Source organism: Cebidichthys violaceus, unplaced genomic scaffold (assembly GCF_023349555.1).
Source record: "Cebidichthys violaceus isolate CVI_PGR_0920_01 unplaced genomic scaffold, fCebVio1.0.p SCAF_2, whole genome shotgun sequence".
Taxonomy (NCBI): domain Eukaryota; kingdom Metazoa; phylum Chordata; class Actinopteri; order Perciformes; family Stichaeidae; genus Cebidichthys; species Cebidichthys violaceus.
Window position 1 is genome coordinate 19,359,490 of NW_027176372.1, and position 19,919 is coordinate 19,379,408.

The following is a 19,919-nucleotide window of genomic DNA, read 5'->3' on the forward strand; positions in this document are numbered from 1 at the left end:
AACTCAAGTAAAATCACTTCTGGCGCTAATCTTCTTTCGTATTTCTTGAGTCTGATGGGATGATCTCTGGAGCTCCACAGCTGCATTCCTACACGACCATGACATCCCATAAAAAAAAGAAAAGAAAAAAGATGAGTAAATGAGGAGGCCATCAGAGCGAGGGCTTCAATCAAAAGCACAGGCTTCTGTTTATTAACCGTTGCACGCACATGAACAGGTGAGAGTATATTTACACAGATGTAAACAGTCAGTACTTGCAACATGGGAAGAGAGAGAGAACACAACGTCTCCCACACACACACGCACACGCACACACACACACACACACACACACACACACAGTTTGCAGTATAAAGAGAGAGTGAACTGTCTGACAACACAAAGCACAGCAGGCCTCTTTGGTCAGCTACTTCAGACAGGGTTTCCAATGATCAAAGCCTATCACAAGTCACCATTCAGAGAACAGAGAGAAACAAAACTACACGGGCAGAGTAGTACGCAGACACCAAAACCTACGTCAGCTTTTTGCAGATTTCACATTATTTCATGTGTCAGTTGAAGAACAGCGGCACACGATTCTGCTTTGTATATATTTTTCTATTTTTGTCTCCCCACCATCAGAGGAAGATGAATGATTAATGCTCTGTAGAAGTTATGGCAACAGCGTTCACACACACACACACACACACACACACACACACACACACACACACACACACACACACACACACACACACACACACACACACACACACACACACACACACACACACACACACACACACACACAGTACCTGAATGGTGAAGTGATGACATGGAACAGCAATATAAAAAGGACTCTTAAACATCTCTGCTGCCACTGAAATGTGGAACTGACTCTTTACAAAGAAACATCAATAAACCAACCGAACAATCATTCAAGATTCATTAAACTCACATGAATTTGCTCTTTTTTTTCTCCCAAAACCTTCCTAAACATAAAGATAAATAATATAAAAGCAGCTGTTGGATAAAAGATCAGAGCAAAACAATAAAACATTCTTCATGGATGAGTGCAAATTATTCACTTTTCAATTATTCAACTTTTCTTTTACCCTTCCACAAAATAAAATTCAAATAATGGAACAAACTAAAAGTATAAATGGTAGAAAGAATAAATCATTTCCTGGACGATCTGGTGTCAAGAAGCAAGCCTGATTAAAAAAAAAACACGTTCAATAAGAAGTTCCTGCACAGCAGAAGATAACCGTGGAAGGAAAAGAGATATATCTGCTCTTCCTTCCACCTCTGTATCGTACCCCACACACACACACACACACACACACACACACACACACACACACACACACACACACACACACACACACACACACACACACACACCTCCATTTCTCTTTCATCATCTATTTCTTCACTCTTTTCTGAAACCCTATCATCATCATCATCCTCCTCCTCCTCCTCCTCCTCTTGCATGCAACCAACATTCTTCTTTCTCACCAAGACGATTAACCACAAAACCGTTGCGTTGAACTTAGTCACCGCGTTCAAAGTGTTTTCTGGCTTCCGTCCGCATCAACACAGCGTCGCCACGGTGACGCCCTATCAACACTTCCTGTTAAAGCCGCGCTAACAGCTGCTACACTCCGCACAGAAAGGCGCTCACAAAAAGTCCTGACGAGAGACTACGAGTTAAATGCATCCAAGTAATTCAGAAAGTACGAGGCTCCTGTTTAACCCCTCGAGGACACTATCGGGGACAGCAGAGACAAACATCCAGCACATTGTTCCATTGTTGTTCTATTCTGTTCATTCTATTTTCCAGAATGATGAACTGCCACAGTTCCAACGTATCATATCAGCGATGAATTGATAAATTAAAAACAACACCTTCACGTTCACCGCGTCCAGCTTCTTTCTGTTTAGTCTTCCATGATTATAAAGTGAATATCTTTGGGTTTTCAACTATTGATCAGACAAAACAAGATATTTAAATGAGTTAATCAATTACACAGAAAATAGCGGATTAATTGATAAAAGAATAATAATCGGTTGCAGCCCTAATAAATTCATATATATATATATAAAATTTAGAAAGATAATTATTTCTCTGGTTTGCCACATTTGTACCAATAACAACTTCCTTTAGTGTCAAGTTCATGTGTCTGTGTGTTCTTCAGGTTCATTTAATGACAAGCCTCGACATTAATGCACGATTGTAATAGAAAATGGATGGTCAAAGCTGAATGTGTACGACAAATGTGTGACTCGGCTCAAAGTCCTTTAGCTCTGTTGCAAAAATAATACAAAAACACTTTAAAGTTCGTCTGCATTCAGTTTTCACAAAATGTCACGACGCAGGACAGAGATGGCACTAATCTTTCTCTCTTAAAACTCCTTTGGATCTCGTTTTTTGGGAACAACAGCCCTTCGTTCTGCTGTGAGCGACACCAGCGTCTAAAAGAAGGAGTGACGTCCCTCTGTGTGTGTCACAGTCAAAGGTCATTGGGAGAGATCCACAACTGTCACTGCATCAGCTTGTTACACAATATTTACAGCCCAAACACCCACTGAGTATATTGCTACCTTATGGACAGATGTGTCGGTTTAGTTTTTTGTATTTTTTGTATTTTTTTTCTTTGTACAGCCCATCCTGAAGTGGCCTTGCTTCCAAGAGCGGATCCAGTGTGGGTTGCCAGGCTTAAAACTACAATTCCCAGGCACTTGATTGTAACAAAATGTACAGTAAAGTTGTCCACTGGGTCAGCATGCCTCTGATGCGCAGAGAGAAGGCAGCAACATTCAAGGTTAGACCCAAAACACGAAAGCCCTCGACCTCCCGTAAGAAGAAAAGAGCGAGCATCTTCAGCATGCATATCAAAGTTATAGTACTCTGTGATATACTGTACATCCAGAAAATAGCTAGTGGTCGGTACTTGCATTTACACTATCACATGCTGCTAGACCTCTGTGCAATGCTACAGTAAGGTGACTGACACACACACAGCTTTAAGCAAAACTAAGAGAAAGTGGTTTTCAATTGTATACCAACAAAACCCTGCAAATAAATAAAGACTATATTACAATTATGGCAGCAGGTGCCAGAGAGGTGTGGGAACGAGCAGAGCGAGAGCGAGAATGAGGTAGAGACAGTGATTTCCCACTAGAGGAAGTGAGGATATGTAACTGAGGAAGTGTGTGTGTGGGTGGGGGGGGGAAAGAGGAATGAGGCAAGAGCAAAAGGGGAAAAGAAGCGGAGGAGTGTCAGGTACTGGTCGTTTGCTCAATAGCTTGGGTCAGTCAGAGTCGGACGGTTGTCTGGGTCTGCGTTGAAAGACTTTCTTCACATCCGCAAGCGGTGGTGGGGGTCCGTAAAGGGCGGGTCAGAGTCATCCATGGGCAGCACCAGGCGCGTGCCCCTCATCACCAGCTCGTGATCTCCGCACGTCAACTCTCTGTCCAAGTCGTCAGAGGAGGCGGCGGCGGCGGCGGCGCCGGCGAAGGCCAGACCGCCGCTCGTGTGGGAACCCGACGCATCCGTGTTGACTGTGATGTCGCCGTAGGTCAGGTTGATATCACCGTCTGTCAGGATGAGGTCAGAGTCGTCATCCTTCAGCTGGCACTCATTCTGGTGAGGGGGAAGAGGAACGATGCAGATACTCAAACCAGAATACAGCAAAGGATTTAGCAATAAAAGTCTGGACCTCTGTGCTTCACGACTCATCAAAATAAAAACATTTTCCATCGTTTAATTCTGGATAAATCTTAACAAAACACAGTTCAGCCAGAAATAGCCTCCGTATGAACCAGTGTCTGACCTCATAGGCCTGAGGGCTGGTGAGGAAGCGGGCGAGGGGGCCGCAGCAGGGAGGCAGCGTGGCGGTGAGAGGGGGGCCGCTGTGAGTCAGGATGGGCTTCAGGTAGCTGGAGAGGGGGCTCCAGTCAAGGACGCATTACAGAGAAGAGTGAGAGTGAGCAACACACATTCAAAGATTCCTCAAACCTTAAGTCATTTAATTCACTTAAAATACATGAATGACCTTTAAGTTACGCAGCCAATAAAGAGAGGTCATTTGTCTTTAAGTCTATACATGGTGCTCCCTCTGCTGTCTGACACGGTGAACTGCAGTAGTCGCCACGGCACTGGAGCAGCTTTGATGCTACAAGCAGTTGTTTTATGATGGTTATGACATTGATTAAAAAGTTGTTGCCAAAGGATACTTGTGGTCAAAGTTGTACCAAATTCTGAAAAGCCAGGCACTTTCTTGTTTGGTGCTTCTTCTCTCTGAGTCTTCAGCGATACTCACCTGTAAAAAAAAAAAAACACAGAAAAATGCAATTTAGGTGGGGTTTTTTTACAGTCACATCACAGCAATAAGGATTTCACAGGGGCCGCACTTACAGGGTTATCTTGATCAGAGTCCACTCCCACTCTGTTAAAGGAAGACAAACACACGTAAACCGACAGCAGTTATAAACCGTCGCAGTAGAGCAGAGTTGTGAAGCGTGTTTCCCCCGTTTAGCGAGTTCCTGAGCAGCAAGTTTGCGTGTAAAGGTGGTCGTACTGTAAACAGCCTCAAGCCTTCACCAGAGCTTCATCAGTATTGAATGATTCTTGGAGTTTGATAAAGTACATTTTCATTCCGCGGCGTGTTTCCAACCAATGCTAATGGCAAATGCAGCTTGTCTGGGTTAGATGGGTGAAGGGAGAGGCCTACCGAATACGCTGGCAGGACAACATCTGGGTGGTGCCACCTCCACAAACCCAAACTGTAAAGAAGACCACGAGCAGAGTGGTGGAAAACATCATCTGACGGGCGTACGTCGCCGTGTCTCTGATGGACAGGGCAAAGGTCATGGCGCCTCGCAGCCCTGAAGAGAACAGCGCAGAGAATTTTACTCACAAACAAGTATCTTATCTTATCTTTTTTGATCTACTAACAGTGAGCTGCAAGAAATTAGAAAAGGTCTAAAAGCCTAAAAAAACCCGTCTTATTCTTAATCTAATCTATTATGTATTTAATACAGCATTACAATATACACAATATATGTCTTCTTCTATCTGTGTGCCACTAACCCGCAAACATCATCATGTGCTGGAAGTTGGATCTGATCTTGTTGCGTCGTCCCAAATTAAGAAGGAACGAGAGCGGGTAGATGTTCGCAGCTCTCCCCAGGAACACTGCCACCTGAGTGGGAACGAGGTTAAGGAGAGGACAACAAAACAGAGAGCTAGTGAGGTCTCCTTTACCGCACCTTTAAATCCAGTACCGCTTGCTTCTCGGCGGTTAGTTGTAAATACTGTGGGAACTTTCCTCCTCTACGCTGGTGCTAACATGCAAATAGCCAGTTGTCGCAAAGGGTCGTATCAGAGTCGGTCTTTGTTTCACACGCAAAGGATACAAAAGCTCCGACGATGAACATGGGATTAAAGACATGGCTCTGGAAGGTGAACAGGGTCAGACCCATGTAGGAGAAGATGAAGTTCTCTGCCAGGAAATTCAGCAGCTCAAACAGCTGCAACACAAGAGAAACATCAACTGATAAACTCCACCTTTAACCTCTTTTTTTAACCGTCAAAATAAAAGCACAGACATTAAAAAAAAAAAAGAAGAGAATGAGCAGTAGTGTGGTTGTAGTCCAGGTCTGACCTGTTTGGTCCTGTCCTGGGAATCAGGAGACAGGTTGTTGAAGGTGTAATGAGCCTGAGTGATGCCGCAGAACAGCACAGCGACCACGCCTGCAACACACCAGGAGGGACAGAGATACAGGGTAACCACTTCCTTTATCTGACCGTTTCTTAGAGAATGGCAGCAGATTAAACTACAGCTATGTTTAAATGTGTGTGTGTGTGTGTGTGTGTGTGTGTGTGTGTGTGTGTGTGTGTGTGTTACCTGTGAAGCCACAGGCTTCAGCCAGCAGGAACGTGCTCCATGACATGAGGAAGAACAGAGCCGTCTCCAACAGCGGGAAATCCCTCAGCTTGGTGAACTTAGTCACGTACGGACAAGAAGTCAAGGAGCTTAACGAAGACACTACAAAATGAATTCTTATTATAACTTCATAACAAGTTCTCTTTTCTTCATAACAAGTGAATCTGGAAACATCTCGTTTCCAAAGCAAAGTGATTTTGACTCACGGCTTCTGATGGAGCAGTTGTCCTTATATAGAAATACTGTCACTCGCCTGTTTCAAGAGGATTCCTCAAACAAGAAGCATACATTGTAAACAAGTCACATTATCGACTCATTGTTATGAGTTATTTTAGTGACGTAGTATTTTTTTTTTTTTTACAAAAGACGATTCATCAAATGGTTACACTTGAATATTACCAACAACTGAGTAACAAATTCAGACTTAATTGAACATTTAACTACTTAATATGCTTTGTAAACATGCTCCAGCGGATGTGTTTCACATTTCATTACATGTCTTCTTGGGAAAGATTTAGAAAAAGATTTTTCTTATGTATGAATAAATAAATAAATATAAAAAAAGATATGAGAGCAGTGACGACCCCGGTGGCCACTCCCAGAGCGAAGGAGCCGCTGAAAACTCCGAGGAACATCCCAAAAGACTTCAACATCGCCATGACCTCAAACGTGTGACTGTTGTCCCCTTGTGGCTGGTAAGCTACTATAGACCTGGAATAACACAAGCGCACCGAGACAGTAAAGCAAGTCAAACATTAAGATTAATAACTGGAGACTGGAGGCTTACAGAGTTACACATTAAGGTCATAAACTAAAACTAAAGCTAGAACACAGTAAATGTAGATCTACAGTACATGTACTGTAGATAGTCTGTATAAATGCACATTCCCCCCCTGTAGTTTAGTTTTTTGATAATATTCATTAATTTTGCTTCTGTTGATAAAGAGCAGGCTTTCACAGCAAAAAAACTCTCACTCATGCAAGTTAAGATAAAGAGAAAAGCAGAATAATGTGGAGAAACAAAAGAGTGTCTCACTCTATTTGGGTAGTTCAGTGTTAGTACTCAACTTATAACAAAGTGGCTGAATGAACGTGTGCTGATGTGATATCACTGTGTGGAAATAAGTAGAGATATGTAATCCATTCGTTAGACTGCATGCAGGTTAGTTTGAGGTCAAGCTTTCTCTGCTAGGGACACGTGCTTTCAGAAATCCTGTGCAGGGGTGGAGCAACAGATACATCACTAAATGTTATGGTGTTCCTGCCGTTACTGGAACAACCAACAAAGAAAAGAAGAAAGGGACTTGAAAGTGGACGCTGTCGTTACGAGCCGTTACATATTTAAAAAGGTGGAAAACCTGCCGGGAAGAAAGAGAGACGACGGAGCCATTTCCTTCCTCTGAGAGAATTTAGTCCTAATGAAGTGATACTGCACTTAAGTCTGCTTTTTTGAAATGGTGTGGACAGACAATTTAAAATGTGATGAGAATGAATGTCAGCTTACCAAAGGCAGCAACACAACTACATCATCGACACATCCGTGTTGCAGCTACCATGCACTGAACAGGATGTTTCTTATTATAGAAGATGAAACTTGTTCCTTCATACTTCAACTTTGTGTCACTTGGTAGTTGAGTAGCAACACTGAAGAATCCCAATAACGTCGAATAAAAAGAACAAGATGATAGCTCTCATCAAACGTGGCTCAAATAGCTTTTTGGGACGCGAGGGATTTTATTTTAGTATAAAATAAACTGAACGTGATAAATTCACGCTCACCACTCGCATAACAAATCAGCAGGCATTTTGTCTCTAAGCGTCCTGCCTCCTTCTTGGCTCTTTTAATAAGACAGAATCTTCAAAAATAATAGGAATGTGTCTGTCGCTGACTCACAACATCAAAAACAGCAAAGAATAAATGAATAAATAAATAAATATTCTGGATCTCTGGGTGAATAAGGCAGAGTCTAAAAAACAAATGGCCGTTGATTCGTCATGTTTGTCCCAAGGCACCGCAAAAGGCACACAAAGCCACGCTCTACTTAGTTCACCCGCTCAATGGGCTGGTCTGGGTCTCTCCACAGGGACCGGCCCCTCCACTTCGCCTGCTATTATAATTTACAATTCTGTGGAAACAACAAACAGTCCCATGCAGAGGAGGAGGGGAAACAGATGAGTGTTTAGCACGGCATTAATGAGAAGCTGTTATTAGGTTAGTTGAAAGGTCACTGGCTGATCGATACGAAAAAGCATGACTTGCACTTTGCCGTGGCTCTGGGCACATTCAGGCTGGTTTGGGATGGATGCAGACTCGTGGTTTTGAGTGTGATGTGATTTTTTTTTTTTTTTTTTTTTTTTAAGAGGACTCACGAGGACAGAACCACGGCCACTGCGTCGTTGAGCACGCTCTCTCCAAACAGCAAAGCGTACAGATCCACGTCGACCTGCAGCTCGTTGAAGATGGCCAGGACCGTCACTGTGAAGCCATTAATGACACGCATCACCGAGCAAGACCGAAGCCGCGTTTCAATTCTACACTCCATAGTAAAACTGTGAATGTTTATGTGAACGATTAACATATAGATTACCTTTACTTGTACTTCGTAAAAATAGGAAATAAATGAACAAACTGCAATTTTGGAATTGGTCAGTTGTACTTTGTGTTGTGTGTCATTTCTCCAGTGAACACATTATTATTATCATTATTATTGTCCTGTTTGCTGGAATGTGTGCTATAGGCTTTTAACATTTCAAAAGATAAAAGTGAATCTAGGTTTCAATAAGAGCTACTTGTAAGCAACTTGAATGACTGAGATGGAGCACACATACCGGGGTCGGTGGCTGAGACAATGGCTCCAAAGAACAGACAATCGGTGAAGAAGAAGTCTCCAGCCAGCTGTCCCACCTGCTTCATCAGCACCACACAGCCGTACATCAGCAGCCTGATGGAGCAACAGCAGGTGGTTTTGCCCATCATCATCATCATAAACAACACTGACTTCTGTGGCATTAAGGGAACTTTACCGCCACAGTAATTGACATGTATGAATGCTGCTCTGCTGTTGGCTCTTTTGTGGCCGTATTTGTGTTGTTTTTTTTTGGCAAATTAATATTCTTACCCAATAACAAAACAGGAAACAACTGTCCCCAGGAAGGCATAAGCCAGGATGGATCCCATGTTACGGAAAAAGTGTCTCTGAAAGACAAAAACGATTGAACAACAGTCACCTGATCTGCATCGGGACTATAATCATCATTTGTCTCTCAAGACGTTCGTACAAATGTGGATTTTAACAAAAGAGGACATCAGGAGTCAAATGTGTTAAACATTTTCACATTTTGTCTTTGTGCAACGGCAGAGAGAGAGTCTAAAATACTACTGTACCCTTTTCAAGCTGTAGCCAGCGTGGAAGATGATGGGTGGGAGGAGAATATTGAAGAACACTTCAGGGTCAAAGGTCACCTGAGATCACATTACAGAATTAAACAAAAGAGAGAGAAAGTTGTTTGATAAATACTTGGATTATTGGATGAATTTAATAAATTGACAGATCATAAATAACACATTTGTGTCAGCATGAAGTAGCTCACATGACAGTCGGCATTATAATAGCATTTAAAACGTTTATATTATTTATATTATAGTACATCTCTCAGAGGGCAGCATCCTGACACGTATTTCATCAGCAGTAAAAAGCCTTTTTTTAAATAAAAGTTCCTTATCAGGCTTCTATAAAAAAGAGAAGATGTGGAGAATTCATGCTGCATGAAGATACAAAACCAAATAATATATTTTACTAAGGATGCAACTAATTATTACTTCCATTCTCAGATTTTCTGGATTAATTGATCAATACTTTTGAGGAGAAAATGTAATGTAATCTAATTTCCCAGAGCTGAAAGTAACGTCTTCAAACTGGACGTTACTTTGTACAGTTGCAACATGACCAGCAGAAAAACCTCAAACCTGTTGACAGATCTATAGTAATAGTACAGTAATGTGGAGACATTACAGTATAATCATGGAGTAAGTCTTTGTGGTCAGACATAATGAAACATTTCAAACACTATTGACGGTGTGTACCTTTCGCAGCATCTCGTTATCCTGTATATCGTTCACCTCGTTGGCACCGATCTCTCCTTTCAGAGTGTACTCGTAGAACTTGCCGCTGACGTTGACCAGCAGCGTGGCGGGGCTGGCGTTAACGTGGCAGCTCATCGTCACGTTGCTGATGTCCCGAGGAACGTGGATGCCGTAACGCAGGACCGCGCCGACAAGCACGCCTGGGAGAGAATAAAGACAAGACGGAGAGGATACAGAGGGGAGAGGGCGATTAATGTTAAAGCTGTCTATGGTTGCAAAAAAAAAAGAAAAAGGAAGGCCAACATTGATGAGGAGGTGTCACTAAAGGGGGTGAATGTGGGGGTGAGCAGGAGTACAAAGCCTGGCTGCATGACAGAATGATAGAAAATGAATGGTCCGGTTATATTATACCAGACAAATTAGGAATATTGTGTTTAGATGAGGAATTCTCTATTACTCTGACTTAACAGGTGATTACACCTGTAGGAAGAAGTCGAGTGACACGTCGCCAAAAACCTGACACAAATACAGTAACCGCAAAGTACAGCAGCTGACAATCAAGCACAGGTTGTACATGCCAACTGTTATCAAGCAGTAAAATGCCACCACGGTTCACGATGGCTCTGTGCCATTTAAAGTGCTCCAGTAGGCCAAGCCGGTTAGCCTGCCTGAATAAAACCTGGACACGTTTAAATAGACACACGTAGAATAGAACATTAGATTGGGAAGTGGTGGCCTAAAGTGTGTGTCCTATCAGGTGCAGGAAGGTGTGTGTGTGTGTGTGTTGGTGTCTGAGTGAAGGAGGGATCAGTCAATCACATAGTGTGCAGCCTGCTCGACATGACGTCCACCTCGAGCACGTTCATCCTCGGCCTTGCCAGACCACAGAGTGGAGAAGTGAAATTTTGAGGGTTTTTCATGGTACGGTGGCCATACATACTTAGCTGCTTGTGTGTAATGTTCAAAAAACCGAGCAGCCAGGTGTTCATATTACCGTAAAATAAGCTCGGTGCCTAAAATGCGCCACTACGTAGCAACTTAGTCAGGTTGGACGAATGCACCCAGATCTCGACACGCAATCGTATTTAAATCGATTTATTAGATCAAAACGACAGTGACGACACTGATGAATTCTCTCAGTCACGCTGTGCAGCATCTCACCATAAATCATCGCCAGTCCAGTTTCGTGCAGGAACCTGAATCTCCGGTGTTTGAACAACCAGATGGTCAGGATGGTGAGGGTGAGGAGCATGATGAAGATGAGCAGGTCCGCGCTGTCCTGCCGGTGGCTCTCCTCTGCCCTCTTCTCTGTAACGATGTTCTCCATGGCACTGTCCTCCTCCTGAGGTGAAGATGCTCGGCACACACAGATGCTCACAGACAGACTCACTAGCACGAGCAGCCACAGCGTCCTCGTGGCCCTCCTGGCACCGTTGACAGTCCATTTAAACACCATTTTCGGCCACTCGGCGCTCAAATGCTGCAATGTCGTCGTAGATATAAAAGCAAACTTTGTGCTAATATGATTCACGGACTGGGGAGAGCAGGAAGACGACAGCAACAGAGGTGTCGGTTCCGGCCCGGAAGTGAAACTATCTTTTTCTAGAAAGTGTACTACGTTTATTTCGGTGTAAAAGCACCATGACAGGGTGTCGCTGGTTTAAATACACCTTGACCAAACAGATCGTACCGTAAATAATTGTGTGTGGATTTAAGTTATTGATTTTGTCGTTTTTCATGAAACATTTCCATAGCGGATCATATTAGTTACAGCTGAGGACTCTTATTATGAAATCGTATTTGTTTCATCATTCTCAACAGGAAGTGAGATAAATATATGCATTTCTGTTATGTTCAGTTCAATTTGGCTCTTATGCGAGATTACAGTTTTAAATTAAACCAAATATGTAACGATACGAAGGCGTTTTTGTGATGACGGATTTGTTTAATTTACAATACATTAAGCACAACTACGAAAAAACAGCTAACTATAATCAAAATTAGTTTTTCAAATAAGTGACATTTAGTTGAGTATCATCTATTTTTTTTTAATGTTTTTCCAGTTGTTATTTCCCCGCCACAAACTCGTCTGTGTAAAAAATCTCGCGATACAAAGTACAAGATGGGAATTAATTAATGTGACGTTCGAATTTATCGGACATCATTTATTTACAGTGGATAAATACCTGAACCTGAACTACCGCTAGTCCTTAACCATTTTTCTATAATATATAATATTTATGGATTTTATAGAAGACGTAAAATAAGATGTGTGCTAATTAGCTAGTTTGCCAATACAATACAGTAACACAGGGGAAGACAGACAGTAGTCATTGAAGAGGCAAATTTCCGAGGAGTACTTGAATGTAGCAAGTGTCCACTGTCGGCCATACCTGTGAGCTTCGTGTAACGCTAGCTAGGCTGTGTTGTTTTGTTAATCACAAACAGCATATCTGGGGATTATTATCATCATCGTTTGAGAATATTTATGCACCTGCACCGTCCAAATTACAAACAAGAAGATGACATCCAAACTGAAAGGTACGTTAAAAGCTTGTGCCTTTGAAATATCCTAACTACTAACGTTAAGCTAACGATAGCTAGCCCTCTTTTGTAAACATACTGCCTCTGCTCATGCAATTTTTTAACAAATTAAGTCATTTATTAAGAAATTACACGGCATAAGAAATTACAAGAATTTGGTTGCTTCAATGTGTGAACAACAGTGTTCACAACGCAACGTTTTTAACGAGAGCGGTCAATGTTGTCTGTAGAAATATACACAGGTCGCTACAACCCTGCTACGTTATAACTGGTTATTACCTAATATTTGTAATTAATGATCTGTATTCACCCGTCGTTTGCTCTGACTTTAAGTTAGTAGTATTGCCACTTCATATCAAGGTAATCTTACTGAACTAGTCCTTGATTTAACGTTACACACTGTGCAAAACGCATAGCTGAGTGATTCATACTAAGATGTAAATATTACATAAATGTGAGATGTCTCAGTGTTGGCTGTTGAACATATAGTGATGGTTTTAGTTTGACGACTTTATTCTTTACCAGGAATCAAACGTTAACTCTAACGTATGGTAACCATAAATAAATGTGATATTTCTGTACATTCTTTTATATTATCCAACAATGCCATAGACTGAATGTATACCAAGAGTGTGTTATGTAAAACAAGAATCATGCATTTAACAACACAGAATACGCATTTAGCAAAAATGTAAAACAAGTTAAAATTTCTAAATAAGCTTTCTAACAGTATTTCTAATGTCATTTCAAAATAATCAAAGAGAGTTCCCTCATTTTATTACGGAAACCAGATGGACTGAGCTGTATTGCTGCACAAGTCAAACATCACTGTTCGTTTATTTTGTACATTTTATTTTTAATAAATGCATACCAACCGTCATGGAAGCTACTTCACCACTCGGTGTGTTTTCCTCCTACCAGGGAAGGTCGGCTCAAAGAATAAGGAGGACGCTCCTTATGAGTTGGAGAGCCAGTTTATCCTGAGGCTTCCATCGGTGAGAAACATGCGAAACATTTTATTTCTAAGAAATTCAAATGTGACCGTGTTGCTGAAAATTATTCATCTTTCTTTTCTTACACAGGAGTACGCCTCAACAGTGAGAAGGATTGCCCAGTCGAGCAGTATGAACATCAAAGACAGACTCACCATTGAGTTGCACCGTAAGCTGATTTATTAGTAGTCAGTGCATAATGTGTTCAAACGGCAATGGTTACTAATGTCTCTCACGCACCGACATGTCATCATAACCAACGATGTTATCCCTTCTTATTTGTAGCCGATGGTCGTCATGGCATAGTAAGAGTAGACCGCGTCCCTTTGGCCTGCAAACTGGTGGATCTGCCCTGTATGATTGAGTCTCTAAAAACAGTGGACAAGAAGACATTTTACAAGACCGCTGATGTTTGCCAGGTAAAACACTACAGCGACATAACATTTAGGACGTATGCCTCATAGGGTATACATCTCTTGTTCAAGTATAGGATGACGTTTGTAAAAAAAAAAAAAAAAAAAAGTACTTTTTAGATTTTTTTTTGATCTGACGTTAACATTCAAAACTAAGATTGTGCGACAGCTTTCCTTGTTTGTGCTAATACTGTAATACAACCACCTTAATTAGCAGAATTCAGAGTCATTTACCATTCATTTTCTCCATCCACGGGTCAGATGCTGGTGTGTACACTAGATGGAGACCTTTACCCTCCTTTAGAGGAACCGACTGGAACCGACCCCAAGAGCAAGAAGAAGGACAAAGACAAAGACAAGAAATTTGTTTGGAACCATGGCAGTAAGTAGACGAAGCTGTCGGCGCTAAAAAAAAAAAAACTCGGCGTGTCAGCAATGCAGGAGCATCATTTCCCCTCCACAGCTGATTGAGCCATTTTAACTTAACTCATCCTGTTGTTTTGGTCTCCAGTCACCTGCCCTCTGAAGAATACACGCAAGAGAAGATTTCGGAAAACTGCGAAAAAGAAGGTTTTGACATTTTCATTTTGCCGTCAGCACTCTTCCCCCCCCCCCCCCCCCCTCCCCTTTCCCATCCATCTCTTTAGCATCCCGTCTGATGATCCATCTCTATTCTAGGCTCTCTTCCAACAAGACATTTACATTTCATAAAACAGGAACCGTGGTGAAAGTGAAAACTAAGATTTACATATAAATAAAACCTTTCCGTCTTAGTTTGCCCCAAAGGCATTCGAAAAAGCAATTTCACTATTGCTTTGATCAAAGTGAAAGCGAGTGTGGTTGAGCACTACACTTCTACTTTGTCTTCTGAATAAATCTTCCTGAAGGTGCACAGCCGAGCCATATTGATTTGGCCCCTTCTGTTTTTAATCGCTAATGTGCTTCCTGGCATGCCGCCAGCTTTTGTGTGTGTGTGTGTGTGTGTGTGTGTGTGTGTGTGTGTGTGTGTGTGTGTGTGTGTGTGTGTGTGTGTGTGTGTGTGTGTGTGTGTGTGTGTGTGTGTGTGTGTGTGTGAGAGAGAGAGAGATTCTGCTAACATTACTTGTAACCTAATCTCTTTCTCTCTCGCAGTACATTGAATCTCCTGATGTGGAAAAGGAGGTGAAGAGATTGCTGAGCACAGACGCTGACGCTGTCGGAGTCCGTATCTTTTTAAGACACCTACACATATTTTTGCACGTCCATTTTTGCAAAGTCTAAAAATATAACCTCGCAGTGGTGTAGCCAAACAAAACCAGCACTGGTGTTTATTCTCATATAACAGTAACGTAGCATCAGATGGAGATTTTTGTGAATGTAAAATCAGACACTGAAGGTAGTTTTTTACTGTTTTGTTGTTTTAGGACAAACGGAACCATCTAGCGTCCAAAATAGGTTGATCTGAGGTCCTGACTCCTGTCTGGCTCACCTGACTTGACTCTGTTTTAATGCCTTTGTGAGAGATGCACTTTGCAAGGAGGCTATTAGCGCTCTAATGAAACTCTAAACTTGCCTGACAGAATAAGAGCACAGCAGGGCCGCTTTGAGTGCCCGCTTGCTGTGTGTTAATTGAGATGGACTGTTCATTATCATTGCTTAGTTGCTCGCAGTGAAGCTGGATTCTAATGATAGTTTTAGCGTTTGCATGCAGCAGCAGCAGACCTACACACGACACGCTAATTAATGTTGCAGTTGAGGCAGCTCCTGTGGAACATCATTTGGTTTTTACCCTTGGAGTCTACTTCAAAGAAGAGTTTTGAAAGACAGTGAGTCTTTTAATGTAGGACTTCTGAAAGTGGAGGGGGTGTTGACCTTAACACACGGTGATCAGGGTGGGAGATCATAGCGGAAGATGAGTCAAAGGAAGCAGATCAGCACGGCTCCCTGGCCAACCTGGACTCTTCGCCCGGCACCTCGGGGCACAAGATGGGCCACGGGTCCTCTGGTAAGGGAAACATGGTGTTCATAAGTTAATCACAGCGAGTGAGGCGTCAGAGTGTCAGAGTGCAGGCCGGTTCCTCCACTCAGTTAAAGCTGTGCTACCAAGACCAGCATGCCTCCAGAAACACAGAGTAATAAAGCCTGATCGATACGCTATTTTTGAGGCATATAAAGATATAAATGATCAATAGTTTAAATATTTGATAAGATCGATCTTATATACATATTTGTACATCACTATTTAACATAAACATTTTTGATGAAGCTCCCTTAGAGAAAACATCGTCCGATTAATTGGTCAAGCTCTACAAAGCACGGCCAGTTTGGACAAACATCAGAACGTGCGGCTACTTTGAAATGGCACAGATTGACTTGCTATAGACTGTTGGACAATGATTACTGTGATACTCTCCTCACCTTGCCAGCAAAGGTTTCCTTCTTCATTTTCAACACGCACACCTCAACTGTCACTGTCGATGGCCTCTGCCCCACTGGTCTGAAATGGAAATAGAGCGAGCGAACCCAAGCATCAGATACTCTTTGGCTTTATTTCCTCCTCTGGATTCCCCAGAAGACCTTGTTAGCGCCAAGGAGCATCATAATTGCTTACACTTATAGGTAGTTTAGTAAGGGCTAAGTAGTAATATTTCTTTACAAAAAAATTGGTAGCACAGTATTGTATCGATACTTCAAGAACAGAATTTGAAAACCACTGATTAACGTCTTGCTATGGGAAACAAACTACAGTTGGTTCATTCTGTGGTGTCTTCTACTGAAGCGCCAAGTGTGGGAGCAAAGTTGTTATTTGCAATGTCAGAGAGTCTGTTCACATTAATCTTACCTGGTTTATGCCATATGAAACAATACCTCTAACTTCTGTTTCTCACTAGACTGTAGTCTCTGTGACCTAGATCGAGTCCCAGCAAGTGTTCCAGCTATTTCCATCTTTGTGTCCACGTTAATAACACTAATGTGCATTCCGCATGGCCAGCCCAGCGTGACGAACTGAGGGAGATCTTCAACGACATCAGCAGCTCCAGCGAGGATGAGGAGGACGAAGGGGACCGGCACGAGGACGAGGACCTGAATATCATGGACACGGAGGATGATCTGGTCCGACAGCTCCAAGAGAAACTCAACGAGTCCGATTCTGCGCAGCATGAAAGTGATAGAAACAACCAGATAGGTGAGAGGATGACGTGGTTCCTGCACAGATCTGGAAAGTTATTTCAAATGTTTGAAAAGAGATGTTCAAAAAATCTTTATATAATTATGGATTATGACGCGTAGAGTCACTCATTATTTTCAGTCGTAGCAGTCATGGCCGAGAATTTGCTTGCTGAGTTCAGAACGGACTTGTTTGCTAGTAATAGTCCGACATGAAATGAAATTAAACCGCCTCAGATACTACCAGGTGTTGGTTGATCGCAGCTGAGTTTTCTAGGTCACACACACACACACACACACACACACACTCACGAGTAGCCGTACTTTCACTTCAATGCTTGCGCTGCGCTCTCGCCCACAGAGATTCAAACCCCGACGGCTCTCAACTAACCAGTCTAACAAGTGTTGTGGCTCAGCGTGCAGCTCAGACAGCTGTCCAGCCTGACAGCTCAATGCCTTCTTATCTACATACACGGAGCGGTCGGTCAGCTCCGCTGTAGCAGCCCAGCGGAGCCTTTCACGATGTGCTGGAGACTGGGCTGTGTACGTTTCTAGCAGCCCTGCAAAGTTGTGATGAATGGCTCTGCAGGGACTCCTCCCTGATGGATTTTGCATATTCGATGGCTCGTATCAGAGGATTGAAAGTCAGTTGGAGGAAGCACAGGATAGACACAATTAGCTTGGAAGATAGTTGATGGTACGTGGGGCCACAGGTTGTTGTTGTGAGGCACTATCACTTTGGCTGGATTTAATGAGAACCCTCTGGAGCCCGGAGCAGACTGATTTAGTTGTGTCTTTTAGTGCTTCGGCCTGCTGGCTCACATCCTTTTAAATGGATTTGTTGTTCCCATTAACCGCAATTTGTCAACTGAATTGGAGGCATCCTTGTGGTTCAACAAGCTACGGTGTATAATCTTATCTTCATTGCTTTGTCAGTGTGGTGTTGCTCTGAAATGATGTCCCATCATCTCTCTCTCTCTTCCGCTTTTTCTGTCTACTCTTCTCTGCGCAAGAGAGCATAAGCAACGCCGTTGTCTGAGTGACAGTAGAAACGTGTTTAACCTCCTGCTGTTTCCCTGCAGTTATGGAGTACCAGTTGCAGATCAACAGCGTCAAAACCAAGCTTCAGGACACCCGTGCCCGAAAGAAACAGCAGGAGGAGCTCATCATGAAAGTGGAAAACCAGGCCCTCAAAGTAAGCAACGAACGCACTCTCACACACTGTTCACTTGTTCAGAAACTAGGTCTGCATGTACAGAAACGGAAACATGCAGATGAGCTTGGAGGCAGAAGTCTTCATGCAGCAGAAGTTCTCTCAACAGTGAAAACGGCTTATTACACACAGCGTTGGAGGCCATTATTTAGTTGATTTTGTTGTTTTTTTTAAAAGCCTTGAATATTACATTTCTCCCGTCAGCCCTCTACTATACAAGCATTCCATGTGGGGAAAACAAAAATGGCAGGCAAATGAATTGTTCTGCCTCTTTGGTGGAGACTTCACAATGAGTGAAACATAAGCAGACATGGCCCTTTTTACGTTGCCATTTAGAGCTCTCATTGCCCCGTGTTTTGGGACCGTCGAAGCCCGATCTCCAGTCGTTATTATCACAGTTGGAGGGAAAAGGTCAGCCGTCTCATGACTGGCATTCCAAGTGGCCTTTCTGTCGGGAGAGGAGACGGTGACATGAGCAGCCCGGGCCGACGCATTTAAAGACATCACAATTTAATGAGGCTCAGCGTGTCGACTCGGACAAATCCTGTTTATCTCTCTTTCTCTCTCTTCTCACAGAATCGCTTCCAAGCTTTGTTGGATGAGATCATTCAGCAGGAGGAGCGGGAGATGGAGCAGGTGAGAACCTTTTTTTTTTTTTCTTCCTAAAAGCCAAGGACCAGCGCTTCGCTGTCAGCTCTCTACAGCTTTCAGCACTTTACACAAATTTATCTTGTATGAATGTCAAATACCATGTTAGCAGATGGCATTGTGCTTGCTGTCTTTTTTTAGAGCCAACAATTTTCATGCCTGATAGCAAATTCAATCACGCAAAATTGAATTTGTCAGCAGCTACCAGCGGAGTCCTTTTTGCAGCTATGGCATAGTGGCCGCCCACTGTCCTGCGTTGTTGTTTGTATTGACAAATGAAGGCAGCAAATTAATGTGAAAAGACATGTTAATCATCATCCACTTACCCTCCAATTACACCCCGGGGCTGTCGGGCATCCATCACAACTTCTATTTCCTGCTCCTAACAGCTGGCCGCACTGCAGGAGCAGCTGGACTCACTGATAGAGAAGTGACCACCAGGGGGCAGCGTCATGTCATCTTCAGCCTCACATACACACTCATGAGGAGGAGGAGGAGGAGGAGGAGGAGGAGAGCCTTGGTCGAGGGAGGAGAGAGTGTTTATTAGCTGACTTGCTGTGTCATTTCTTTCAGTTTATCGTCTCCATACAATAGGCATACAGCATACTGATTTATGTATTAAAAGTTCAAATGTTTTTTATTAAGTTGACAAAATGTGTTGTTTATTACTGTGTGATCGAAGTGTTTGATGGCTTCAACTTTGAATACTTAAGCTTGTCATCTTCAAGTAAATGTAGTCTTGATCAACTTTTTGTTCTTCACGACGTACGAAAGAAACTGCAGTGATACACAAGAATTGGAAACTGTCATTATTTTTGCTTTTGGCACAGATTTACATGTGGGCTGATTGATGTTGGTCATAATAAATGTCTTTTTCTGTAGGTGGATGAAGAAGTCGGTGTCTTTAACGTAATGTTACGTATTTTCCACATGAAATATTGAGGCTAT

At 42.6% G+C, this 19,919-nt stretch overlaps 2 protein-coding genes across 2 annotated transcripts; one reads left to right on the forward strand and one right to left on the reverse strand.

The window, feature by feature from the left end:
- Positions 1-164: 164 nt before the first annotated feature.
- slc9a6a (solute carrier family 9 member A6a) lies at positions 165-11,584 on the reverse strand. The gene is given in 17 exon segments (XM_068715059.1): positions 165-3,367; positions 3,370-3,625; positions 3,816-3,921; positions 4,219-4,304; positions 4,400-4,430; positions 4,716-4,869; positions 5,075-5,186; positions 5,401-5,514; positions 5,649-5,737; positions 5,892-5,997; positions 6,500-6,641; positions 8,301-8,406; positions 8,760-8,872; positions 9,050-9,126; positions 9,316-9,393; positions 10,015-10,214; positions 11,176-11,584. Coding segments are annotated over 17 exon segments (2,139 nt in total). The 5' UTR covers positions 11,471-11,584; the 3' UTR covers positions 165-3,293.
- An 804-nt stretch (positions 11,585-12,388) lies between these two features.
- Positions 12,389-19,858, forward strand: taf7 (TAF7 RNA polymerase II, TATA box binding protein (TBP)-associated factor). The gene is made up of 12 exons (XM_068715060.1): positions 12,389-12,555; positions 13,480-13,553; positions 13,641-13,719; positions 13,836-13,969; positions 14,225-14,345; positions 14,475-14,533; positions 15,095-15,167; positions 15,834-15,947; positions 16,935-17,129; positions 18,193-18,305; positions 18,900-18,959; positions 19,361-19,858. Exons 1-12 carry the CDS (start codon positions 12,537-12,539, stop codon positions 19,403-19,405), a joined length of 1,086 nt encoding a protein of 361 aa, XP_068571161.1. The 5' UTR covers positions 12,389-12,536; the 3' UTR covers positions 19,406-19,858.
- Positions 19,859-19,919: the final 61 nt, after the last annotated feature.

Bases quoted from the DNA above. Each gene is read 5' to 3' on its own strand.
- taf7 (XM_068715060.1), top strand. The intron at 15,168-15,833 runs GTATCTTTTTAA...CACGGTGATCAG, and splicing joins CGCTGACGCTGTCGGAGTCC to GGTGGGAGATCATAGCGGAA. The intron at 17,130-18,192 runs GTGAGAGGATGA...GTTTCCCTGCAG, and splicing joins TGATAGAAACAACCAGATAG to TTATGGAGTACCAGTTGCAG.